We start from the raw sequence: 27931 nt of genomic DNA on the forward strand, positions 1-27931 counted from the left end.
AGACAGATCGGTGGTCTCTCCGTCTTCTACTTTCTCCTTGCTGGTCTTGTACCCTTTGCTCTTCTGTGCTTTGTCCTCCACCCCCTGCCCCCAGGTTTCTGCAGAGCACACACTGTCCACCATCAATCCCATTCTGGTTAAACGACCTAAATCCAGGATCACTGCTCACATCCACTCTTTGTTCCTCTTTTCTCCTGCCTATGGAATCAACTTCCACAATCTTTTCGATCTCATTCTTCCCTTCAGGTCTTCTCGAACACTATTCACCACCATCTCGGATTGTCACAATCCAAAACCATGATATTTTCTTCCCTCATTTACCGACCCCAATTCCTCCTCCTTCCAAATTTCCAGTTTTCCCTCCTGAGAGTTTCCTTCTGTATCATTCTTGTCCACCCTTTATGCATCTTCTCCTGCCCCTCATTCCTCTCCACACCCATTGTTTGGCCAAGTTTTAAGTTTCATGAAGGTCAGAGTAAAAATGCCACATGTAGGTGCTAGACAGACAGACAGACAGACAGACAAATTAATAGACCAGACAAACCAATATACTTGAGAATCCTCGATTTTGCAAGTAATGAACAAACAAACATAGGTGAAAACATAACCTCTGTCCACCTTTGCTGATGGGGGTATTAACTCCCTTTCCTCAAATGGAAAGCTACTACTATTAAAAATTATACTGTTGATTTATCAATCAAACCAGCAAGAAGTGCCTCTCATATGCCACCTATTGATGAAAAACTGTAATATTGAGGCCAGATTAACAAAGTCTTCATCCAAGGATGGGTGTTTCACCTTTTGGGGTTCACGGATCTGCTGCACAATTTCTCTTCTTTAGAGGCCCAAGCTGGCATTCATTGACCTCACCAACAACATATTAATATAACATGGAGTTGTGTCTTTCAGATCTGCCTGCTGCAAACTATCTCCGCAGTGATTTGGGATAAAACAAACCAATTAAAATGGATGAAAAAGACATTTGTGGTTCCTGCGGCCTTGGCTATGTTGGGTTTCTTGCTCAGTCTTCTCCTAACTACACAAGTAAGTTGCAGGACTTCATATATTTATAGCTAAAAAAAATGTATTGCCTTTCTTTATTTTATTCTAGTTTCAACAAATACTGTGTTGAATGAACAGTTAAATTGGCTCAACAAGATATAACAAGACGAAGAAACGCTGGAGCTCCCATTTACATAGCGCAAACCTCTCTCTCTCTCTCTCTCTCTCTCTCTCTCTCTCTCTCTCTCTCCCTCTCTCTCTCTCTCTCTCTCCCTCCCCCTCTCTCTCTCTCTTTCTCTCTTTCTCTCTTTCTCCTCTTTCTCTCTTTCTCTCTTTCTCTCTTTCTCTCTTTTTCTCTTTCTCTTTCTCTTTCTCTCTCTCTCTCACACTCTCTCTCACACTCTCTCTCCCACTCTCACTCTCTCTCACTCTCTCTACATCTCACTCTCTCGACATCTCACGCTATCTACATCTCACTCTCTCTACATCTCACTCTCTCTACATCTCACTCTCTCTACATCTCACTCTCTCTACATCTCACTCTCTCTACATCTCACTCTCTCTACATCTCACTCTCTCTACATCTCACTCTCTCTGCATCTCACTCTCTCTACATCTCACTCTCTCTACATCTCACTCTCTCTACATCTCACTCTCTCTACATCTCACTCTCTCTACATCTCACTCTCTCTACATCTCACTCTCTCTACATCTCACTCTCTCTACATCTCACGCTATCTACATCTCACTCTCTCTACATCTCACTCTCTCTACATCTCACTCTCTCTACATCTCACTCTCTCTACATCTCACTCTCTCTACATCTCACTCTCTCTACATCTCACTCTCTCTACATCTCACTCTCTCTACATCTCACTCTCTACATCTCACTCTCTCTACATCTCACTCTCTCTACATCTCACTCTCTCTACATCTCACTCTCTCTACATCTCACTCTCTCTACATCTCACTCTCTCTACATCTCACTCTCTCTCACTCTCTTTACATCTCACTCTCTTACATCTCACTCTCTTTACATCTCACTCTCTTTACATCTCACTCTCTCTCACTCTCTCTCTCTCTACATCTCACTCTCTCTACATCTCACTCTCCCTACATCTCACTCTCTCTACATCTCACTCTCCTCACTCTCTCTACATCTCCACTCTCTCTACATCTCACTCTCTCTACATCTCACTCTCTCTCTACATCTCACTCTCTCTACATCTCACTCTCTCTACATCTCACTCTCTCTCTCTCACTCTCCTCTCTCACTCTCTCTACTCTCCTCTCCCTACATCTCTCTCTACATCTCTCTCTCTCTACATCTCTCTCTCTCTCTCTCTCTCTCTCGCCCTCTCTCGCCCCTCTCTCGCCCTCTCTCGCCCTCTCTCGCCCTCTCTCGCCCTCTCTCGCCCTCTCTCTCTCGCCCTCTCTCTCTCGCCCTCTCTCTCTCGCCCTCTCTCTCTCGCCCTCTCTCTCTCGCCCTCTCTCTCTCGCCCTCTCTCTCTCTCGCCCTCTCTCTCTCTCGCCCTCTCTCTCTCGCCCTCTTCTCTCTCGCCCTCTCTCTCTCGCCCTCTCTCTCTCGCCCTCTCTCTCTCGCCCTCTCTCTCTCGCCCTCTCTCTCTCGCCCTCTCTCTCTCGCCCTCTCTCTCTCGCCCTCTCTCTCGCGCCCCTCTCTCTCGCGCCCTCTCTCGCCCTCTCTCTCACCCTCTCTCTCGCCCTCTCTCACCCTCTCTCTCGCCCTCTCTCTTTCTCTCTCTCGCCCTCTCTCTTTCCTCTCTCTCGCCCCCTCCCTTTCTCTCTCTCGCCAGCCGCTCTCTTTCTCTCTCTCATCGCCCTCTCTTTTTCTCTCTCTCGCCCTCTCTCTTTCTCTCTCTCGCCCTCTCTCTTTCTCTCTCTCGCCCTCTCTCTTTCTCTCTCTCGCCCTCTCTCTTTCTCTCTCTCGCCCTCTCTCTTTCTCTCTCTCGCCCTCTCTCTTTCTCTCTCTCGCCCTCTCTCTTTCTCTCTCTCGCCCTCTCTTTCTCTCTCTCGCCCTCTCTCTTCTTTCTCTCGCCCTCTCTCTTTCTCTCTCTCGCCTCTCTCTTTCTCTCTCTCGCCCTCTCTCTCTTTCTCTCTCTCGCCCTCTCTCTTTCTCTCTCTCGCTCTTTCTCTCTCTCGCCCTCTCTCTTTCTCTCTCTCGCCCTCTCTCTTTCTCTCTCTCGCCCTGTCTCTTTCTCTCTCTCGCCCTCTCTCTTTCTCTCTCTCGCCCTCTCTTTCTCTCTCTCGCCCTCTTCTCTTTCTCTCTCTCTCGCCCTCTCTCTTTCTCTCTCTCGCCCTCTCTCTTTCTCTCTCTCGCCCTCTCTCTTTCTCTCTCTCGCCCTCTCTCTTTCTCTCTCTCGCCCTCTCTCTTTCTCTCTCTCGCCCTCATCTCTTTCTCTCTCTCGCCCTCTCTCTTTCTCTCTCTCGCCCTCTCTCTTTCTCTCTCTCGCCCTCTCTCTTTCTCTCTCTCGCCCTCTCTCTTTCTCTCTCTCGCCCTCTCTCTTTCTCTCTCTCGCCCTCTCTCTTCTCTCTCTCGCCCTCTCTCTTTCTCTCTCTCGCCCTCTCTCTTTCTCTCTCTCTTTCTCTCTCTCTCTCTCTCTCTACATCTCTCTACATCTCTTTACATCTCACTCTGGATTGGCAAAATAAGGCAATTTATACATACTTATGATTCAATGGAAAACACGTGTTTATGAATTTTGCGCTGTTTTACCTTTAATAATCCATTATTTATTATTTATGTTACTCTTTGTCCATATTAATGGCATGTACATAGTCACGTGAAAAAGTAAGTACACCCCATGTAAAGTTTTGACTTTTTCAACATATTTCAACATACAGCTATTTGATCTTCATTTCAACAATATTGATAGATAAAGGTGATATAATATAACAAATATCATGAAACATTTACATTTTGTCATCCATTGTATAATTTAAATAAACATAAATGCAAATTTTGCATGTGGAAAAAGTAAGTACACCCTTGGCTCTAATAGGTGGTATTGCCCCCTTTGGCAGAAACAACCTCAAGTAGGCGTTTCTTATAACTGTCTAGTGTCTACCAGTCTCTGACATCGACTGGGATAAATTTTTGCCCACTCTTCCATGCAGAATTATTTCAGCTGTGTGATGTTTGAGGGGTTTCTTGCATGCACAGCTCGTTTCAAATCCCCCCACAACATCTCGATGGCATTTAGATCCGGGCTTTGACTTGGCCATTCCAGAACCCTCCATTTCTTTCTTTTCAGCCATTCCTTGGTGGATTTACTGGTATGTTTAGGGTCATTGTCATGTTGCAAGGTCCACCTTCGGTTGATCTTCAACTTTCCGAACAGATGGCCTCACATTATCTTCAAGCACCCTCTGGTACAATGAAGAATTCATAGTGGATTCTATGATGGTGAGCTGCCCAGGCCCTGATGCAGCAAAGCTGCCCCAAACCATAATATTTCCACCACCATGCTTTACAGTTGGTATCAGGTTCTTGTGGTCAAATGCTCTCTTTGGTTTTCACCAAACATGTCTTCTGGTACTGTGGCCAAATAGCTCTACCTTTGACTCATCTGTCCAGAGCACATTGTTCCAGAAGTGCTGGTCTTTGCCTAGGTGTTCATTGGCAAACTTTAGTCTTGCCCTGATGTTCTTTCTGGACAGGAAAGGTTTCCTCCTGGCACACCACACCTCCCATGTGGATCTCATTTGTGCAGCCTCTTTCTAATGGTAGACTCGTGCACTTTGACATCAACAATGGCAACAGCTACCTGTAGGTCCCGTGATGACATTCCGGGGTTCTTCGAGACTTCTTTCAGCATCTTGCGGTCTGCTCTCGGGCTGAACCTGCTGGGGCGGCCTGGCCTGAACAAGTTGGCAGTTGTTTGGAATCTTCTCCACTTGTAGATGATCTTCCGGACAGTCGAATGATTGATTTCAAATTGTTTGGAGATCTTTTTAAATCCCTTCCCAGACTCGTAGGCATCTATAACCTTCTTTCTGAAGGCCTCACAGAGCTCTTTTGATCTAGGCATGGTGACGCCGCACACTTCAACAACAAAGAGCAAACCAAACTAAATGTCTGAGGTTTAAATAAGACAGGTTCCTCCAAGATCCTCTCTAACGATGTTCTAATCATTTGCACCTGAGCTGGTGCACCTGATTCTAATTTTAGGTTTTTGAAGTAGTGATAAATGTAGGGGTGTACTTACTTTTTCTACATGCGAAATTTGCATTTATGTTTATTTAAATTATACAATGGACTACAAAATGTAAATGTTTCTTGATATTTGTTATACTATATATCACCTTTATCTATCAATATTGTTGAAATGAAGATCAAATAGCTGTATGTTGAAATATGTTGAAAAAGTCAAAACTTTACATGGGGTGTACTTACTTTTTCACTCCTTTATGTTTCATCTGCTCCTGACTTGTTCTGCTCCTGTCTTGTTCTTTGTATTTCAAGGCTGGTATCTACTGGATCACATTTCTGGAGACGTACACCCTCGTCGTTTCTGTGCCCTTCTTGGCTGTCATGATGTGTGTCGCCATTCTGGTTGTGGGAGGTTAGTCAAAGCAAGCTTGCATGGAATAACTTTCATTTTCCAGACAAATTGGTTTGCTAAAGTTTGTTTTGAATGCACTTTTGCTGAAGTTTGATGAGTTTGGTCGGTGACAAGAACAAGACGATTAGATTTTGGTTAAGGTCCAGAACTAGATCTGGCCCATCAGTGGGAAACAAAATGTAAAAAATTTCGTCTGGCGGAGGTATGCTCTCTACTAAGTGCTGCTCTACTTTCATCATGTAACTAGCAGAAGTACCCGGCATTGCCGGGCGGGGGAGGGGAGGGGAATGGGGGGAGGGGGAAGGGGAACGGGGGGGGAGGGGAGGAGAGGGGGGAGGGGGGAAGGGGAGGGGGAAAAGGAGGGGGGGAGGGAAGAAGCGGTAGGGGGGGAGGGGGAGGTGGGTTGCTAGAGGTTAGCATACAATTAGCACGTTAGCACGACTCGACCAACTCGCTTCGCGGATCTCGTTTGTTTTGAACGTGTCCCAGATTTTAAAAGCCAGACAACTGTTAAAATGCCATTTTGTGCGGCAATAAACTGCTCCAATCGGTTACGGAAGGGTTGTGGAAAGACGTTTCACAGCTGTTTCAAAGACGTTTAATTCATATCGCACAAATCGACAAAAATCGGCACAAAACACGATCGCATAAAAGGTGAAAAAACGCTCTCGCTTTTCGCTCTGAATTACGTGCAAACGTGTGACGGAAATCACCATCGCCCAGCATCGAGTGCCAACCAAGATGGCGCCCGGTAGCTGCATCTCCACCTATGTGGTGTGAATGGCAATGGTCATTCTATATATTTTCAGTTCAATGGTCTGGCGGCGGGGATGGAACATCACGTGATCGCTCTGAGCGAATCAGCGAGCTGCTCTGGCACCGGCTGAGATTCCGTGTATAATGTTCCTCGCTGTAATGCCCTGAGGTAAATATGAATAAAAAATATGGATCTCGTCAAATATTTTGATGTAGGCCATGTCCTTCCCAGGCTCAATGGCCATATCTATGCCAAATATCAAGCACGTGAGCCTCTCCGTTTAGGAGTCTATCGGTAACATTACACACACACACACAAACTGTGTTTTATATAATATATAGATACCCTAACACGGGTCATGTAATGTAACCCTAACACGGGTCCATGAAAATGTGATGCCAAAATGAAATTATATCACAATTTATTTCGGTATTACCTTTTACATATAGTTTGTGTATTATTGTCACTGACATGTTCTTTTCATTTGTCCAAATTCTGTAGACTTTCGGTCATATTTATCAAAAGTCGGGATCAAGATCAACAAGGATGCTCTCTGGTTCTTCATAATCTGCTTTTTTGGCCTGACTCTGCTAATTGCTGTGGTTAGTTTGTTTATGCATCATACTCTAGGTGGTGTGAGTGATTGGCACTGCAAGCTTTCAACCTTGATACAGTACCTTCAGAAAGTATTCATACCCCTTGACTTTTTTCACATTTTGTTGTATTACAGCCTGAATTTAAAATGGATTAAAATGAGATTTTTTTTGTCACTGATCTACAAATAATATCCCATAATGTCAAAGTGGAATTATTTTTTTTTGAATTTTTTACAAATTAAAAATGAAATAGAGAAATATCTAATTTACATAACTATTGAGCACCCTGAGTCAATACTGCGTAGAAGCACATTTGGCAGAAATTACAGCTTCGTGTCTTCATGTCTTCATGGGTATGTCTATCAGCTTTACCCATCTGGATTTGCGGAGTTTCTCCCATTCTTTCTCGGAGATTTGCCCAAGCTCTGTCAATTTGGATGGGGAGTGTCGGTGAAGAGCAATCTTCAAGTCTTTCCACAGATTCTTAACGGGATTCATGTCTGGATTTTGGCTGGGCCACTCAAGGACTTTCACATTCTTGTTCTGAAGTCATTCCAATATTGCTTTTGCTGTATGCTTGGGGTCATTGTCCTGTTGTAACTTAAATATTTGCCACAGTCTAATGCCTTTTGTACTCTGAAGCAGATTGTCCTCAAGGATTTGCCTGTATTAGGCTCAATTCATTGTTCCCTCTGTCCTTGCAAGTCTCCCAGTCCCTGCCGCTGAAAAGCATCCCCACAGCATGATGTTGCCACCACCATGTTTCATGGTAGGGATGATGTTAGATGGCTGATGAGCTATGTTCACAATTCTATCTCAGAGTTGTACGGACAGTTCCTTGGACTTCGTTGTAGACTTTCTGCTCTGACATGCACTGTCAACTGTGGGACCTTATCTAGAAAGGTGTGTTTCTTTCTAAATCATGTTCAATCAATAGAATTGCCCACATGTGGACTCCAATCAAGATGTAAAGACATCTCAAGGATGAGCAAATTAAATTGCATGCACCTGGGCTCGATTTGAAGTGTCATAGCAAAGGGGTTGAATACTAATCGACTCAAGACATTCCAGCTTTTCATTTTCAATTTGCGAAAAAAATTCGAAAAGAAAAACAAAATTCGAGTTTGACATTATGGGGTATTATGTGTTGATCAGTGACAAAAAATCGCATTTTAATCCATTTTAAAATCAGGCTGTACCCTGCAGGAATACTTTCAAGATTCAGGAATACTTTCTGAAGCCACTGTACCCTTTTTAGATACAAGCTTTCTCTTCACAATTTCTACAAACTGCATACATTGCTTAAGGAAGTGCCAGAGTTGTAAATAATTTTATTTGCATTGCTGCATTAATTCTCATAAAGTTCTGCAACACAGTGATAATAATTTCCATTGGAATTACCATTCTAGAACCATTCTGTCATATCTGGTGTTTACTCTTTATATTTTCTTGTGTCTGTTCTCTCTTCCTTAGTTCATTCTACTTGATGCTTGTGTACATTTTAGCTTACCAAGCAATAACATGCCTGGGTTTCCACCCTGGGAGCCTGTGTTGGGTGTACCAGTCCTCATTCTCGCTCCACTCTGCGTACTTGGCTATGGTGCTTACCATTTGGCATTCAAGCAAGAAGGTCACATCATGAAGGTTGGTTTCTTTCTGACTCATGGGCTTATTGGACAATATAAATTGTTAATCTTTTGTGCTTGATTTTTAATAATGTGAGAAAAAGATCTTGAAATGGTTGATGTCCATTTTAAAAATAATAATGTTTAAAAAAAAACAAAATTAAAATATATACAGAAGAGGCTGTCATACTCTCCTCTAAGCTGTCTAGCTTGGGTTTGAATCTCAGTCCAGCTATACACTGGCATCTTGGTGTTTCACAGGCAGGATGATTCATCAACGTGTGTGCCGTCCTTCCGATGGATGTTAAACTGGGCATGGCGTCTGACAGTATTACTTGGTGGATGTTAAACGTCCCATGGGGTCCTTTGTGAAGAGTCGGCGACCTTTCGCCGGCACAATAGCTAAAGTCCAAATTCCTATCCTATAACCGTAGTCGAATGTCAGGCCTGGGCTGCCTGGCCAGCCAGTTTGTGAAAGACTTAGGCCAAGCTTCCCTTCCAGCCAACCCCACAAAAATGTGGGAATAATTGTGGCCACCAAAGAAGAAGAAAATGTACAGAAGGGACCTCACCTCTTTTTGTTAGTTGTTGGTTGGTTTGTTCCTTTCCTGCTTGGTCTCTGCTTTCCCTTCTTTTTTTTATATGATCTAAGGCTCGTAGTAGAGCCTGCCACACACAAGCACACATACACACGGACACACACATGGACATACAGATGAACTGTCACTTTGGGAGAAGTGCTGTCACTTCCCGGGGTAATCTGGCTACCAGAGACGTCACAACAATGGCGCCGCTTTTCTCACTGCAGTTAGCTGGGCATTTTCTAAGGAGGAATTTCCTCCTCCCCGTGGATGCTAACTGATGACGATTGTCCTTTCTCTTAACCTTTTAAATGCTGAACGTCACACCTACCATTTTGAAATTGTGTTTGCTACCTTTTTGAAGTCCCTTCCTTTTCTTGCTGTGTTTCATTCACATCGTAAGCCTGGTGTTGGCTTAATGGTTAGGGTGCTGGCTTGGGATCCTAGAATCCTGAGTTTGTATCCCGGTCGATCGTTGAATTAACGCCGGGGAGTTGACTCGGCCCATCATCCTTCCGAGGTCGGCAAATTGAGGTCGGCAAATTGAGTCACTGGTAATAGGGGCAAGGCATCAGCGGCACAAACGCGCTTCCAGAGAAATGATGCAACCAGCAGCCACAGGCTGCATACAAAAACAACAACAACAACATTCACATTGTGTGCAGCTTGTTCATCCCATGTGTCCATCTTCTCTTCCCCTTGATCTCACCCTCACTTCTACTCTGCTGTTGGTGTTTTCCCTTTTCTATTTTGTTCTCTTCCGTTCTGCTTTATCTCTTCCCTGAGCCTCGATCATGTATACAATAAAAAGGATAAAAAGAAGAGGACTTGAAAGGGGAACACGAGCACAGAAAATAGAGGGTAGGATAGTTGTGGAGGAAGAAGTGAAACAACTCTTCTCACCATATTCTTTATTTCCTCTCTCTGAAATCCATTTAGGCCTCGGGCAGGATAGTCTCGGGCAAGTCATTTTGCAAATAAAACTTCAATACAGTATTAGGACACAAGTGAGCCTCCTGTATGGGGAATGAAAGATTGACTTTCTCTTGATAAACAAGCTCAAGTAGTTGTTACTTGAAAGTCTGCGACTCTATATCATTTTCATGTTAACTGTATTAATACTTTTTACAGAGATGCAGAGATGCTACAAGGCCGAGGATGTGTCGATCTCCATATGACACAGATATGGTCGACTGTAACCAGAATCCCATCCAAGAATGTTTTCTACAGGAGGATGGTAAATTTGACGTCATTCCCTACCTCTTCCTCAACGTCACTACTGATATGAAGTTTGGGCCATTCATGCAGCCCACAATAAATGTTTAAAATGTGCTTCATTAAAAACATGCGGACAAAGAAACATTAGAACCCCAGGAATTAAACATTTCACATTTTATAATGGACATGCATTGAGTACCGGTCGGTACACAGTATGTATGTATCTTCTTCTTCTTCTTCTTCTTCTTCTCCTCCTCTTCCCTTTATAAGGGGTGATGTCCAATGGCTCCAAGCTTCTGCCCTGCTTTGACCACAATACTCCTCCACTTTTCTCTGTCCTCAGCCAATTATCTCCACTCTCCAACCACAACCACCTTAATTATATCCCTCTTCACACAATCCTCCCATCTCAAATGTGGTCTACCTCTTTTCCTTCTTGTTCCCTCAACCTATCCTCTCTTTGCCATTCTCTCTTCCCCAATCCACACCAAATGTCCAACCTATCTCAGCCGCCATTTCACAATTCCCGTCAAGCTCATCTGCACACCAATCTTCTCCCTCAGTTCATCCATTCCCCTTTTATCCACCCTCTTCACTCCCGCAATCCTCCTGACAGAGTTGTTCTCGCAAACCTGCAGCCTCTGTTGTTGTTGGCTCTCTGTCAGTGCCACAGTTTCCAGACCGTAAATGTAGGCCGACGTTACACAAGACATCAGAACTTTTTCTTTCAATCTCCTGGGATCTTTCTGTCTGCCGTTAATCCCTCCAATCTTCTCCATGCATTCACACCTACCTGAATCCTCCTCCACACCTCTCCCTCAAACTTATATCCCCAGTCACTGTTACCCCCAGATTCACAAACCTATTTCATTGTCTGATCTCCTTCCCCTCCAACATGATATTAATTTATTTTCTCTGCTGCCGAACCCTAATCACCTCCGTCTTCAGCCCATGTTTATTTCATTTTCAGCCCATGTTTCTCAAATGCCTCCTTCCACTCCCCCAGCACTTCCTGCATCTCCCGTCCACTCTCCACCACAACATCCAGATCGGCCGCATACAACATCCCCCCATACTACCCCTCGTGTTTACCTTCCGGATTACCAGCTCCATCACCATGATAAACATGAGTATTCTGAGAGAACTTCCCCTGCCTCAAACCGATGTTCACACTGAACTCCTCCGACATCCCAGGAACAGCCACAACCCTTCCCTTCGTTCCCTTGTACATCCCTTCCTCCAACATAACTTCTGCCCTCGGCACTCCCATCCATCTCAGTGTCACCACCGCCATCTCTCGGTACAGTATCGTAGGCCTTCTCTCGGTCCACAAATCCCTATGCGATTTCTCCTTGCACTTCCAACTCTTCTGCACCAGCTGTCTCAGCACGAACATCCCATCCATTGCCCCCTACCCTTCAAAAACCCCTGCCGCTCTTCTCTGATCTCCATCTCTATACTCTTCCTTATCCTCAAATCAAGATTCTTCTACAGTACCTTCATGACATGATGAAAGACATTTGATCTTAAAAAGCTACAATACACTTTTTTGTTTCAAACTGTAAAAACACTTAAGAGATGTCATTTCTGAAAGGATCTCAGCGAAACTTTATTGGAAAATTATACACCTTTAAAAATGTGGTTCACTTATTTGGCTATGGGACGATGCAGCTCCTACAGGATGCTTTCAGCCAGTTCTGAACTGTCATTTCCAGATGCCGTGTAAGCATGTCAGCCGGTGCTGCCAAGGGTGAATTGAGGCCTAAAAGAGCAAGACGCTGTGATGACCATTTTGAAGTTGTGACATCCACTCAAGCCACTGGATGTCCTCACTGACCTACTTCATTGATCAGCAGGCCAGAATCTGCAGATATTGTAATACCATTATAAATTAAAACGATCACCGTTTCTCTCTTCAAAATAGAAAAAAAAAAACAATCACCACATTACAGTAAATCAGAAGGTGAAAGTCTCAACCCGTAGAAAAAAAATATTTATTTGTGCTGACCTGGTTCTTCACACAACTGTGATACTACTTAATGCATGAAGATGAAATTATTTTTGAGACGAGGTACTGTTAACAGAATAATAATAATTCTGTGCATATTATGTAAAACGAGGCCAAATGTTGAATTATCGATGTGCGTGTTCGTTCTTTAGTCTTTTTTTTATTTATTGTGCGAGCTTGAGTGGTTAAAGACTTCTTTTTTTATGTCCACTGAGCAGCCATGGGAATGAAATCTATCAGTTCCTCTCCCAAACTTTCACTTGGCAAGCATGGCTAGTATATCAATCGCCCTTCAACATGAGGGAGACCTCCAGCCGACATTGGACTGTAGTAAACTTGTCGATTTGTAACCTCATGCTTCATCCTGAACTCTTCTGTGACCTTTTTATTACCAAAATATTAGCAAGTAGCTTTTATTTTTCTTACATTACAAAAATCAAACAATGTTTGCCTCTAGTTATATATCAAGTTACAATGAAGAGAATGAAATTGCACTCTCTTGCCGTCTCATAATTCTTTCTTTTATTACCTCCATTACCGAAGGTGGAGGGAGGTTGTGTTTTCACGGAGGTTATGTCTGTCTGTCCGTTTGTTTGCCTGTGAGCAGGATGTCTCAAAATATTATGGATGGATCCGGACGACAATTTTTAGATGTGTTGGGTGTGCGACAAGGACAAATTGATTCGATTTTGGTGAAGATCTGGATTCGGATGCTGGAATGTTTTAAGTGACTCTTTACCATTGAGAGATTAGAGCCAAAAGCGATATATAGCGTGATATTTCAAAAAATAATGGATGGATTCGGATGACACTCGGTGGACGTGTTGGGTGTGGGACAAGGACAAATCTATTCGATATTTTAATTCTTTAATGAACTGATATGATTCTAATTATTTTTAAATTTCCTTTTTTTTTTTTCCCCCTTTTTTTTAACAAGTTGGACTTCTTTTAACATAATCTAGAAGAATCTGTCCATAAAAAATAATTGAAATATTAATGTGAAAGACTTGTGATGGACTCATTATTTACTCTAATTTTTCATCACTCATCATCTTTGTTGAAGTATTGTTTTTACAATATTAACTTCTAAAAAAAAAGTTTTTGATTTTGCACATTACCATGTGTTATGGGCTTTGGATGACATAAATCGATGGTTCTATAGGCTGCTATTTAATCAAAGCTCATCTTGGTATATTCCGTAACCATTTGGGGTTTTTTTTTTACATAAAAGCATGCACGGTATAGTTTTTTTTATTTAAATTAATGTAAATGAATCTGCTATAGTATATTACGGATGTATAGTGCTTGGGGAATGAAGAAATTCAAGAACGCTGAAGTTCTGTTTCATAGAATGTATTTGAACATCAAATATACTCATGTATGTGGAGCTGTCAATATATATTGTGAGGCTTTGTCAGAATTCTGTTCTGGATGGCATTTCTTGTTAAACTGCTTTTTTGTAATAATGATTTTCATAATAACTGGTATATATATATACACACACGTATCACCCTGGTGCCTTTTTTATTTTATTATTATTATTCTTTTTTGTATACAAATCGAGGCTCATGTAAGAGCTAACACAGATACATAAAACATACAATGAAGGGATTGAGAGACCAGAGGGGGAGAGAGAGGGAAGCACACAAGCACAATAACAGTAGAGAACAAGGACGAACAAGGACATCGGTATCACACATGCGCCAAGGACGTTGGCCTTTTAAAATATATACATTAATTCTGCCATTTGAAGTCTTGTTATAAACAATAAAAAAAAAGTTAATTGTTGCAATGTCTTTTCACTTTGTAATCATTCTTTATGAATGATACTGCAGCTGCATAGCCTTTTTGATACTTACTTGATGATAGCTATGTTAACAAGCCTTTTGACTTGTACACTTGCTGCAATCAACATAAACAATGAAGAGTTTTGTGAGCTTCTAATCTTGTTTTAGGACCTTCCAGTAGTTTTCAACATCAGGAAGGTGCTGACGCACCTGTGACTATAAATGGTCCTCCATCAAAGTTTCACCAACTGTTGCTGCTTTGGTATAAAGGTCGACCATGGCGGTAAGTGATGACGCATTCAGCAACTGCAAAGTAACTCTATTTTTCATCTTTCATGGAGGTATAAAAGTTCTGCTCACTCGTTTATTTGCCACCCACAGTGAAAATTCCTCTGATGGGCAATGGGCATTCCTATCGGTCATCAGAGCCACTGAAAAGTCAGTGTATCGGTTCCAATAGGCACATGGGCACTGGGCAGTGAAGCCAGCTATCCATCCACTTAGGATTGTCAGTGCCATTTATCATGCTAAGATCTTTTGTGTTGCTCAACAAGACCAAGCTTTTGTCTCAATGTTGATTGAATTTATTGAATGGCGACCTGTTTTCGTACTCTATTTTTATCCACCATGTGTGCTGCAGTCTTATTGCTTTTGTTCTCTTAATTCTTACTTTTTTTGGTTTATCCGTTTTGGCAACATTTCATTTTATTGTGTTCTACTCATTCACTTGCCTCGGCTGTAAAGGTACAATGTGCCCACAAAGGCACGCATCATTGGAAATTATTTAATTAATCTAATGTATTTAATTTTTAATTTTTAATTTTTTTTTCAGAACCCATGGTGCTGAATTTACAAGAACGCATCGAGATCGCCTTGTTATGTGGACGTGAAGGGTGGTCACAGAGAAAAGTTGCAGAGGAATTCAACAAAAATCATCCAGGAAAATCACTGAGCCAGTCATCAGCAGCAAGACTTTTCAACAAATTCAGAGCAACAGGATCTGCAACTGGCAAACCTCGTGGAGGTCGTCCTAGCGTTGTGGACGATGTTCAAGAAGTGTTGTCATTGCCAAAATTACTGCAAGCCCGAAAAAATCAATTAGGCGAACATCTGCCGTGTTAAGGATTCCAAAGAGCACCGTACACAAGGTGTTGAAGAAATACAAATTTCATCCGTACAAACTGAAACTCCCTCATCACCTCTCAGAGGAAGATCCAGACAGACGCAAAGAAATGTGTTCATGGTTTCTGGAAAAGAATGACACAGATCCAAACTTCTTAAAACGGGTTTTGTTTTCTGTTGAAGCCAATATTTATTTGAACAGTGAGGTTAACAAGCAAAATTGTCGCTATTGGTCCCAGGAAAACCCCAACTGGTATACACCGAGTAAGGAACAAGGTTTTGACCGAGTGATGGATTAGTGTGGTATATGGGATGATCGTACACGTGGACCATTCTTTTTCAATGAAACCGTTAACGCAGAAGGGTACTTGGTTATGTTATGAGATGAATTAATGCCGCAACTTGAAGAGATCGGTAGGAAACCATCACACTACGTGTTATATGTCCGTCATTGGTTGAATGAAAACTTTGCAAACAGGTGGATTGGTCGAAGAGGAATTGTAGAGTGGGCACCAAGATCCCCAGGCTTAAATCCTATGGATTTCGCTATCTGGGGATATTTGAAATCGCGAGTTTATACGTTGAAAATGAACAGTTTGGAACATCTCAAACAACGAATTCGTGATGAAGTCAGCTCAATTAGCCCGGATATGTTGGAGAACATTCAGAGAAACCTGCTTTTCCGTTTACAAACATGTTTTGAGATTGGTGGGACACATTTTGAACAACTGATGTAGTCAACCTTACAAATAAATGTTTTGCCTATGATGCGCGACTTTGTAGACATCCTGTAGATTCAGCTGTTTGTTTCATGACTTTACGGTGTTGTCAAATCAATTAATAGATTAATTATAAAATTTTTGATCAAGTCAATATTTAATTAATTTTCATGAAGTTAAAACTTCAGATGAAACACTGGTGGTTATTCTATCATTATTATTAATTTATTTGATTATGCAATTAATCAATCAATTCTTCTACATCTCTACCTCCCAGTACTGTCTCTATGTGCTGCACGGCAACATTGCCAGAGCGCCTTTCGCGCTGGAGAACGTTATTTATTTGGCATGGGTGCGGTGTACTTTGAATGTATCTGTACTTATCTCATTACATTTTTACGAAGTGTGTAAAACTTGTTTTTACTACTTGTAGGAGTACTAGGTTTTACTAGGTTTTACCACTTGTAGGAGTATATAACCTGTTGCTTCACTGACGTGTTTAATCAAAATACAGCATGTTGTACGTCACCAGCATGTTCCATGTCTTTGTATGAATCTCAATGATGTAAAATGAAGTGAAACAGGTGAAAAAAGGGATGTTTTTATAACACGTGTTTTTGTTGCTGCTGTCGTAGTGACTGGTTGTTGCCTCCACCACTGGGCACGGAGGTTATGTTTTCACCCTTTGTCTGTCTGTTTGTGAACACGATATCTCAAAATGTTGTGGATGGATTCATACAAAATCTGGTTGAGAGGTTGTGTAGGTGACAAGGATGAAATTGTTAGATTTTGGTGAAGAAATTTTTTGGTGAAATTTTGGTGATTTTGGTGAAACTTGTCTGATAATTTTTTAATTGACTTTTAACCACTGATTAGTGATAGGGCCAAAAACGACATATAGCATGATATTTCAAAAAGTTGTGGACAACTTGTGACAAAACTAGGTGGTTGAGTTGGTTAGGCAACAAGAACAAGGGATTCGATTTTGTTTCAGGTCAGAATCCAGATCTGGCGAATTGGTGGGATACAAAATGTAAACGGTTCAGTCTAGCAGAGGTATGCCCTGAACCGAGTGTCGTCCTTGTTATTTGTGTGTTCCTTCTGTTATTTTATAGATTTTTCTGCTGCTTCGAGAAGTATTACTATATATAATTTTGTGTGCTCCTTCGTTGTCCTTCTAACGCAGGGGTTCTTTACCTTTTTTGAGTCATGGACCCCTTTGAGAATCTGGTGAAAGCTACGGACCCCTCCCCAGAAAAATGCACATAAGCACACAAACACAAAATTTTGCATACAATGAATAAATTTTATTGCATAGGAAAATTATTTCCTTCACATACCTTCATAATCAGAATGAAAAAACAATCTTTAAAAGAACATATCTCACTTTTTTCATGCAAAAATCAATGACTATTCCCTGAATAAAATAAAATATATCCAAATTGTGCAAATTAAACAAAAAATAAACTTAAATTCTGCTCAAAAGTACATTTCAGTGAGAAAGCTGTTGTTGTTTGGCTTCAATAAGAAGATGAAATTGGGGAGTGGTCTTTGACAAGGCAACACGCATGTCATGTTTGACATCCAATCGATTTCTACTTTTCCTTTTGCTGGTAACAAGTGCTGAAATAATTTTTATGCGCCTGGTTCACGGACCCCCTGAAGCCCATCCACGGACCCCAAAGGGGTCCATGGACCATTGGACCACAGGTTAAGAACCCCTGTTCTAACAGGTTCCTACTGCGGTAGAACAACAAATGTTACCGTTGGAATTCGTGCGTTGAGCTCACTTTCGTGCTTCTTCTTCAATTCCGAAAACATGACTTTTCAAACGGACATCTTTATGAATAAATGGAAATTAATTATTGTTCCAAGTAAATTGATTATTAGTTTTCAACCAAGTAAATCGATTAATTCGCTTTCCAACGGTCCCCTTTTTATTATTTTATGACAGCAAGAACCCTTTAGAATGAAGTATGACACATGGATGGATGGACGCTTCTCCTTTTTGTAATGTACTCGTATTAGCAGATAACCCAGTTGCACCAAGCTGTTGTAAGGAAATTAGTTTCCAATAAAGTGAGGAATATTTAGAGAGCTTGCTCGGAATGTCCTTCGACAACATAATAGTAGCTGGAACCTGTGATAATTGAGGAAGAATCATGTAGAATCTGACTTCAAGTCCTCTCAACCACTTTCTTCTTCAAGTCCTCAAACCTTTCCCCACCTCTTCCCTCCACTCCCAAGACCTCAAACCCCCCTCTTCCAGCTCTGTTCCACCCAAACAAACCCTTGTCCTCCTTTGAAACTTTGAAACTTTTCCTTGGAAACTCTCCTCCTTTCTTCTATAATCCTCAACTCCCCCACCCCTCAATCCACAAGTCTGCAAGCCTCCTCCAAAACCCCAAGTCCTCAACTCTCCACCCTAAAGCTTCCCCCCCCCCCTCCCCACCCCCTCCAAAGTCTGCATAATAGTCACCAACTGTTAAGATTGCTAAGATTTATTGGTAAAGTAAATGGACGAAAAGGTAATTATATGTTGGACGGAATTGACTGAATAGTCTTTGGTTATATTGTCTTTTACTTTTAGTATGAGTGTGAATAAGCGACTCTGGGCCTATACACCAGCTGTGTGCACAACCTGGGCACGAAAATGCACACGACTCAAAACTGCGTGAATATCGACATTTATAGACCTTCGAATGCAATGTCCATACCCAAGAGCTCTTAAATGCAGTATCAATTCTTCTTCAAGTCTTCAACCTCCTTGCCCCCTGAACTCCAAGTGTAAAATTCTCTTCCCAACCTGGAGTCTGCAACCTCACCCCCCCCCCCCTCCCACACCCCTCCCTCCCAACCTCCCCCCCCCCCCCCCACCCCTTCCCTCCAAGCCTCAGACCCCTACGTTGCCTTATTCTGTCCCTTCTCTGCCTCCCCCGGTTCACTCCCACTCTGTCCTGCACTCCCCCTTTCTTCTTCAAGTCCTCAACCCCAGGTCCGCATCCCACCCCCTCACCCACCAACCACAAGTCCGCATAATAATCACTAACTGTTAAGACTGTATAAGGTTTCTTGGTGAAGTAAATAGACAAAAATGAGGAGTTTAGCGTTATACGTGCTATGGTTACGACCTTTACCCTGGTCACACACAACTGCGCAATTTGCATTTATATATATAATCTTTGTTACTGTAACTTTGAAAATCTTTGTTACTATAACTTCTGAACTACAGAAGGCAAACTTGGCACAAATGTGGACTGCAATGCATAAAAAAACTGATTCCATTTTGAGTTCAGCAGCTCAGAGGTCATCTGCTCTTTGGAAATCATTTTCCAAATCATAATTCGAGTTCGAAGCATCTGATATTTTCTCTTCTACTTTTCTCTTTTATCTTTCTCATGTGACCCAATGCGATCAAACGTAACAGTGGGTTGAGGTCTAATGTAGGCTGATGCTTATCCATTGATGCATTCTTGTTAAATTCTATCTTCTAGTTTTCTTTTCTTTGGGATTATGATACTTTCGTTCCTGTCATAAGCAGTTGTGCATTTTCTTATGCTTTCATATGGTGACTAAAAATAATTAGTCTCCAAATCATGTGTGTATGCAATATGCAATATGTTTCTGTTTGGATGCCTAATGTTTCTCCAGAATCTCTGACTTGGGGTTTTCTCATTTCCTGATATGTAACAGAGCTAAGTCTTCATGGCACCATGTTGCAGCGAAGTTAAAACCATATTCATTCAACACATGTGTACCATGTACCAGGATCCGGATGCTCGTTTGTCTTTGAGAGTACACTGCAGGCGTAAAACAAGTCGGGTCTTTCAGAAGATGCATTGTGGTAGAGCAAGTTGTGTGGCTCATTGAATGTGGTGTATTGACCAGGAAACAGAGAGGCAAGATCAAGACCTGGCTGTGGCCAGACCTGCAGTGACCATGAATTGGAAGAAGAAAAAGTGTCGCATTTCATCGCAGGGACCTGCTGTTGTGTGCATACATGTTCAGTAACACGTGGTAATGTGCAAACACTGCTGGAAAGGAATGCATCTGTTTCTGACAGGCTCTCGACGGTAAATTCCCTTGAGTTCACAGTGGAGAAGGTGGGTTCCATAAAGCTAGAGGATTCAACAGGGATGTAGAATTTATCGGGATGAGGATTTGCATTGCTCGCAATTACAATTTCAGGAGGTCGACGGAATCGTTTGCGCCGACGCAAAAAAGATCCATGAGAAAACATTTCCCCAGCTGCAGGGTGCAAGATCCAGTAGCTCCCTTTAATGGATGAACCAGGCTCCCGGGGAACTTTGACGAAGCAGTCGTTGAGCGTTAGGTTGTGCCGTATGGAGTTTCGCCAAGCCTTGGTGCAGTTTCTATAATATGGGAAATGCTCGGTGATGAAGCGGTAGATGCCAGCAAGTGGCAGCCGATGGCATGGTGCTTGGCTTATCGCCATGGTGATTAGAGCAATGTAGCTGTAAGGTGGTTTGCCACATTCTTGCTCCCGTTTGCGTCTAACCCTTTTGCAGGTTGGGCCACTCTTGATGGTGTCCACTAAGGTACCTGCACCACAAATAGACCATTTATTCGATTTAAAAAAAACACTTTATGCACAAAATAAGTATTCTTTAAAATTTATTTAAATGAATGAAACTTAGGTGTTAATTAATTGTTAATAAAGTGCATACATGAATTGTTTTTCTTTGTTTTTTTTTGTATACAAGATCGAGACTCATGAAAGAGAATGAAAGTTCCATCGAACAGCAACAGATATATATATATTTTTTTTGTTACGTTTGTGGGGGGTAGACAATGATTACCTTAGAGCCAGGTAGAATTGTATAGGTAGTGTGCTCCGACTGTCGTGAAGAAGAAGAAACCCCATGTATCATAAGTAGGAAATTCGTTTAGACTGAATGTCGTGTAAGCGCATATCTTCATTCCCATCACAAGGGGTGGGGTTATGTTAATTAGTTAGGGATTATGGGTAATGAATCCCCTGTATGTAATGGCCTCTGTTATTTTTCCTCTGTTCCTTATGACAATGCAGCACACACACATAGCAAGAAATCGCGCATTTATAACACGAAATAAAAGTGACCGGAACAAGACATTGAACAATACCGCTGGCACTGCCAGCAGCCGCATCACCACATCAAACAGGCAGGCCCATAAGGCCACGCCCTGAAGAGCAGCGATTGGACATGACACCAAAAGCGATGAGATGGCATTAGTTGATAGGAGTGGACACGCAGACATCGTGTACAAAAGACAAACAGAACCTTTAGTACAAAAGAGTTGGAGGGCAGACATTTTCTCTCTGATTTTCTCGGTTTGGTGGAAAATGGTCGTGTTCCCGACATTTTGTCTCTTTGATTTGATCGCTCTCTCCGGGCTGGCCTCCATAAAGAACGGTCACACATACGGTGCCTCTTTAGCTGGACCTGGAGGTGTTGGTGGAAGGCGGATGCATTTGCGTGCTTTGTTTGCGCTGGGTTCTGATTGAAGGCACGGCTGCATTTTCTTTTCCTTGGCACGTCGGTGTTGGTGAACGAGATCAACGGGGGCGAGTGGAATGGGCGCGGCCTGCTGACTTCGCGCTTGGCGGCTAGAGGAGCAGACTGCACAGCGAGGCCTAGTTCCCGCTCGCGGGCAGTGCAGCCTGTGGTTCCCGCGCAGGGACGTGGGGGCCTGTGACGATCCGGGACGATTCCTGATTAGGTTCAAGAGCCGCTCAGAGCTAAGTGCCACACACCCACATTTTTGTTTTCACAGTTATTTTTCCCATTGTCTGTATACGAGTCTGTATGGGGACATCCCGTTTAGGAATCTTATTTTATCATGCATTATTTTGGTTTGCCGGTATTTCTTCAATAAAGCCGGTATTTTTGTACATTTTATACCCGTGGACCAGTGCAGATAAGCGCTCGCGGCCCTTCCCCCACTTCCTCCCCTCCCCCGCCCCGCGTGTATAAAGAAGGTCCGCCACTGACTGAACGAATCGAAGTTAAAGCTCATTTTGTCATCTGTCGCTCTGTGGTGTTCACTCAGGGAAGACACACAATATATTTATTTATTTATATATATATATATATATATATATATATATATGTATATATATATATATATATGTATATACATATATATATGTATATACTATATATATATATATATATATATATGTATATATATATATATATATGTATATACATATATATATGTATATACTATATATATACTATATATATATATATGTATATATATATATATATGTATATACATATATATATGTATATACTATATATATATATATATATATATATATATATATATATATATATATATATATATATATATATATATATATATATATGTATATATATATGTATATATATATATATATATATGTATATATATATATATATATGTATATATATGTATATATATATATATATATGTGTGTATATATATATGTATATATATATATATATATATATATATATATATATATATATACACATACATATTGATGATGGAAGCCACTCCTATATTTGCATTGAGATAATGCTTCAGGCTGCTGAAGCAGTTTCTTGGCTATTGGGCACAATCCTGGACAGATCGCTACTCTGACATAGGATAGTCGAATGGCTCATTCATCTTAGTAAGCTGGTACTCATTTTTCCGACCTCAGAAGGATGACAGGCTGCGTCAACCCACCTGGTGTTGAATAAACGGCTGGCAAGGGCTCAAACTCAGGACCCTGAGATCTCAAGTCATCCACCTTAACCGTTAAACCAACACCAGGCTTTTATATTTATATATATACACAAAGAATTAAGTTAAGCACCCCCCCAGTTTTTTTACAACCTCGCACATTACAAGTTTGTTGTCGTCAAAACAGTGTAATATACCCATGATATTGCTATATTTTCTGGAGAAGTGATATTATGGTCACATAAAAACATAACAATCATGCCGTTTTCAATATTTTATTCTGAATAATTTAAGGTGAAATTTTTTGGGAATTTTAGGCATATTTTCACCTCAATTTAAGTATGGAGCTATAGGTCCATCACGGACAGTGTGGATGACGTTTATGTTTTCTAACGTACAGTCATTGTTCTGAGAAGACCTCTCGCGATCTTTGCGTCAATAACGTGTGTAGGACCCACGTGATCGGATCACTGACTCAACCAATCACTTTTTTTCACTTTGATCACTCAATTTCATCAATGGATAATTGCTAATGTCATACCAATCATTATTTGATCTCACATACCTTAGAATATATGCCACTGTATACATATACACAAAGAATATATATTAGGGGGTGCTTACCTTAATTCGTTGTGTAGGGGTGCTTAACTTAATTCTTTGTGTATATATACTAGCTGAAAGCACCCGGCATAGCCCAGGTTATTTTTGAATGAATTTAGTACTATAATTCAGCTTTTACCTCGCGGCCGTAGAAGATTGACTACTATAATTCAGCTCAGCTTTTAATTGTGAAATGGGCCCAGCTCGGCCGACATGGCCTCAACCGGCCTCGCCACCTAGCCTATAACCTTCCCGGGGCCCGTCCCGACATTTTTGGTTCTTTTTGAATGAATTTGCTACCATAATTCAGCTTTTACTCGCGGCCGTAGAAGATTGACTACCATAATTCAGCTCAGCTTTTAATTGTGAAATGGACCCAGCTCGGCCGAAGCGGCCTCAACCGGCCTCACCACCTAGCCTGAAACCTTCCCGGGGCCCGTCCCGACATTTTTTGTATTAGAGGTTTCCTCCTATCTTTCACCGTTCAGGAGATTAGCTTGCGCAGGCAAACAAACAAAAACTTTCTTTTATAATATAGATATATACGAATATGAAATGAATTTTAATGAATGAAATATATATATCAATAAATATATAAAATCTTACATTCTGGATGTCAACCTGCAGTTGTTTGTCCATGCTCTATGCTTTATAAATGTTGAGCGGCAAGCAAGGAAGCAGCTTGACAGCTTGTTTGTCCTTGAGACCCCCCCAGACACAGAGTGGATGCTCTAACTATGACACTGTGGCGGACGCAAAAGCCCACTGGCGTGGTGACATCATTCCGCGCACCAAGTGGGCGGTGGCCACGCCCGAGGGGTAGGCGTGGCCTCATGATATACACCGGGCGCGCAGCCCGGAGCGCGCGAGTGTTACAGTGAGCTCCTGAAATAAAGACGCTTATAAGTTACCGCTTGTCCGCTTCCTCCTTGCTCGCAAGCAGCGCGCGTAACGCCGCGCTTTAACACCATAATTTAATTTATACGGTTAAATTGAAGTTTCTTCCTTTGTTCCAAGTGCGAGATGAGAAAAAGTGGGCACTTCTAATAAACCATCTGATTTGTCACAACTCTTCGTAAAATTAAATGTGAGCATATCAACGAGGATGGATGGATATACCATCACCACCTTTTGGTAAATTGTGAGCAGTTCACTCAGAGTAAAACTTCTGCTCCTTAATGCGAATTACTGGGCGATACTTCGTCAACTGATGTTATTCACACTCAAATCCCATGTGAGTGCGTGCTCCATGTGCGACAAACTCGAGATGCCACTTGTGTGAGATGCCCCAGGAAAATCAAGGTGGATCTCCTGGGATTTCATGGTCGAGTCCCACTTGTGTATACCCAGCTTTTTAAAGTTTTATCATTGTTACTAATTTTATATTTCGCCAAGCTCTTGCAAAATATTTGTTTTTGTCTTTTGATGAAAATATTTGATTGAAATACAACAAAATATTGTCGTAATCATAGTAAGGGAAATATTGTGAGTAAAAGTAATGGAATTAGGGATTGTATTGTAAATTGGGAACAATAATTGCAAGAACATCAGATTGCGAGAAGAAATGCACAGTAACAATATATAATACAGAGCGCAGTGATTAAATCTATCCTAAAAAGTATTGCAACAGCACAGGAATAAATAAGCCAAGACAGGCCACTTAACAATGTACAACCTTGCCAGGGTATAGAGATTACAGTCGGTCTACAAAGCAATGCTGACTCTCTCACTCACTCACTGACACACAGCACTGTTACAATAACTTTTGTGTTCCTTTGGGAATGTGTGAGGTTGATATGTCACCCAATAAATTCCTATATCCATATACTGCATGTCAAACTTTTTTGTTTATTTATTTATTTACCTTTTACTCTTTTTCAAGATTTGGCCTTTAAGCTTTTGCCTTGTACTTTATCCCCTGAATTTTATACCTCGCCTATCTCATCCTGGGCTAACATTAGAGCAGAACAAAATATTATGCATCTAATCATTCATCATAAGCCTGCTGTTGGCTTTGCGGTTAAGGTGCCGGCTTGGGATCCGAGGATCCTGGGTTCGAATCCCGGTCGATCGCTGAATTAACGTCAGGAAGTTGAATAAGCCTGTCATCCTTCCGAGGTCGGCAAATTGATTACCAGTTCACTGGTAATTCCCTGTGTGTCGCAAGAGGCGATGAACGGGTTTGGCGGCAGGAAGGGCATCTGGCCATAAAACATTGCTCCAAAAAGGAGATCACTGTGCCCATACAAGGCCAACCCCCGCTCTGCAGGGAAAACATGGCCTGTAAAGGTGGTTCTTCTTCTTCTTTCTTCTTCATCATCTCTTACCTAGTAGTCTATCAGTCCCTATTTCAAATTTGAATTATATACCTCTTCCTCAGCACTGCTATATCCAAATAATGTATATTCACATTATCGATAGGTGTCAAGTTGTGGCCCAAGATAAAGTATGAGTGACTTCACTTTCAATGATCAATTTGTAAAAAGATAAGAAAAACTTCATTCAATGAAAAAAAAAATCATTTTCTTCTGCTGAATTCTAATGTCAGGCCACAGGTTTGCAGATCGTCTCTTATGTTCTACCTTAAACTGGTATTTTTTGTTTTTTTGTTATACATACCTTTTAATGCATTCTCGAGATCTACGCTGTTAGAAGAGAAATCTGCTTCCATGATGTTCACAAGAGGGCTACAATGTGTTGGTTCCTGTATGGAACCAGCCATCATCATTCTTGGATAAACCTAAAGTAGCATTCACATGAGGTTATGATTTCTTTATATTCTTATATACTCTTGCTGTACCAGACCCACCTTGAAACTCCTACAGCATAAAAAATGATTCAAACTAAATATCTTATTCAAATAACACATCCCTCCAGTACAAACATTACTTTAGTAACCTAGAAGGTGCTTGTGAGTGCTGTGTTCATCATACCTGTCGTAGAGTTTCCAAAATCTGTCGCACGGTATAAATGTAGAAAAATCAAATTTTCTTTCGAAAACTTTTTTTTTGAAATCTATAATTTCAATGTGCTTACTTTCAAGTGATTGACGCCAAATTACTAAAACTCTGCTGCTGTTGTTGCCTCGTGTAACAAGAGCCTTCTGCTGCTGCTGTTGTTCACCAAAATCCTCAGCTTACCACTGCACCCTTGCTTTATGTTGAGTTTGGGGTTGGGCTGATCATTTAAAAACGCCCTCAATATGACGTCATTAAATAGTCAAACTTCCATGTTATTAATTTTGTTAATAGTATAATAAATACGTTTTCAATAAAGGGAAGAACTCAGCTTTAACACATCTTTTGTTTGCATAAATGAAGAGGTAATTGTACACAACACATGTTATATATCATCGTTTTTTGTCTGAATCAATTCAGAAAGACTTTTCATTAATGGCATTTAAAAGTAAATAAATACACTTCATTTTTAGACCAATTAGGGTTTGTAAAAATGAAAACCATACTTTGAAGTACATTTTTATCGGAAACTTCTCCAGCAATTCCAAGAGCTTCAAGTATTTGCAAATAAATGGTGAAATTTGATTGAAGATCAAGGATCTGGAGTAAATAAATAAAAAACACATTTTCTTTACCATTTCATGAACTCGTACTCAGCTAGTACAGAGTAGCCACAATTAATTGTGCCTTCCTGTGGAATTTGTAATTTCTTCAGTGACAGCGATAACCTGCCGACTCTTCACAAATGACGCCGTGCAAACTTTAATGTCTACCAGCTAATGCTAGCAGATGGCTCACGCAACTTATAACGTTTAGCCGAATGACAACACGTTTTGTGGTGCAACTCTCTCCCTGTGAAGCACCAATCTGACATTTTACAGCTGGGCTGAGAATCAAACCCAGGCTAAACAGCAGTAAGTGTGCTGCCTCGGAACCATCCTCAGACATTATACGAACTAGTTTTTATTTTATTTTTTGTATACAAGATCGAGGCTCGTGTAAGAGCTAACATTGATCACAAAAAGACAAACTGACACATAAAACATGATAAAGGGAGCGGGAAAACAAGATTGAGAGCAGGGACATCGGGAGATCGGTGGGAGGGAGAGGACTTGGGGGGAGGAGGCATGGGAATAAGGGGAGTGGGGGAGGTAAAAAAAACACATGGACACTGCTAGGACTTCCAGGAAAGAAGTTGGTATTTCAAAAAAGTGGATCTGGGGTGAATTAACGGGGGTAGAAAAGATCAAGCTTTTGGATGGGGGAAGATAAGAGATGGTGGTGAACAGCTGTTTTAAAGACCTGGAGGGAGGAGTGGGATTGAAGAGAGTGAGGGAGTTTGTTCCAGAGGTGGGAGAAAACCGGAATGAAGGAGTGAAGGTGAGCAGAGAGTCTTGATTTTGGCAGTTTAGCCATGAGAGGGTTGCTGGAAGATCTTTTGCGACCTGTAGGAATATTTGGAGGACAAAGCACAGAGAGAGCTGGGGGAGCAAGGCCGGAGAGGAGTCGGTAGAAGACAGAAAGACCACCAACCTGCCTGCGGTGAGTGAGTGAAAGGCCCTCGGGAGGTATCTTCATCGCGGGAGATTCCAATTATTCTGAAAGCTTTTGTTTCAACAGCGTGAAGCTGCAATTTTTGTATGATTCTCGATATTCCCC

At 41.5% G+C, this 27931-nt stretch overlaps 2 protein-coding genes across 7 annotated transcripts in view; one reads left to right on the forward strand and one right to left on the reverse strand.

Moving 5' to 3' along the window:
- The window catches only part of LOC137434734 (sodium- and chloride-dependent glycine transporter 1), an 85547-nt gene extending 71389 nt beyond the window's left edge, over nucleotides 1–14158 (forward strand). For 4 of the 6 annotated variants that reach the window (XM_078784568.1, XM_078784581.1, XM_078784586.1 and 1 more), the window contains 6 exons: nucleotides 910–1044; nucleotides 5486–5585; nucleotides 6844–6944; nucleotides 8412–8582; nucleotides 10276–10381; nucleotides 12078–14158. In XM_078784568.1, coding sequence (XP_078640694.1) covers nucleotides 910–1044; nucleotides 5486–5585; nucleotides 6844–6944; nucleotides 8412–8582; nucleotides 10276–10381; nucleotides 12078–12088 — 624 coding nt within the window. In that variant the 3' untranslated portion in view covers nucleotides 12089–14158. The remainder of the gene's footprint in view (nucleotides 1–909; nucleotides 1045–5485; nucleotides 5586–6843; nucleotides 6945–8411; nucleotides 8583–10275; nucleotides 10382–12077) is intronic. The other 2 variants (XR_013624577.1, XR_013624576.1) reach the window with 2 other exon arrangements.
- Nucleotides 14159–19393: 5235 nt separating this feature from the next.
- On the reverse strand, nucleotides 19394–26448 carry LOC144889786 (uncharacterized). Its single transcript, XM_078770986.1, has 3 exons — nucleotides 26249–26448; nucleotides 25935–26055; nucleotides 19394–20561 (listed from the first exon to the last, which is right to left on the reverse strand). Exons 2-3 carry the CDS (start codon nucleotides 26041–26043, stop codon nucleotides 19738–19740), a joined length of 933 nt encoding a protein of 310 aa, XP_078627112.1. The 5' UTR covers nucleotides 26044–26055; nucleotides 26249–26448; the 3' UTR covers nucleotides 19394–19737.
- Nucleotides 26449–27931: the final 1483 nt, after the last annotated feature.

The sequence above is a fragment of the Myxine glutinosa genome, chromosome 1, assembly GCF_964187855.1.
Source record: "Myxine glutinosa chromosome 1, kmMyxGlut1.1, whole genome shotgun sequence".
Classification (NCBI taxonomy): Eukaryota; Metazoa; Chordata; class Myxini; order Myxiniformes; family Myxinidae; genus Myxine; species Myxine glutinosa.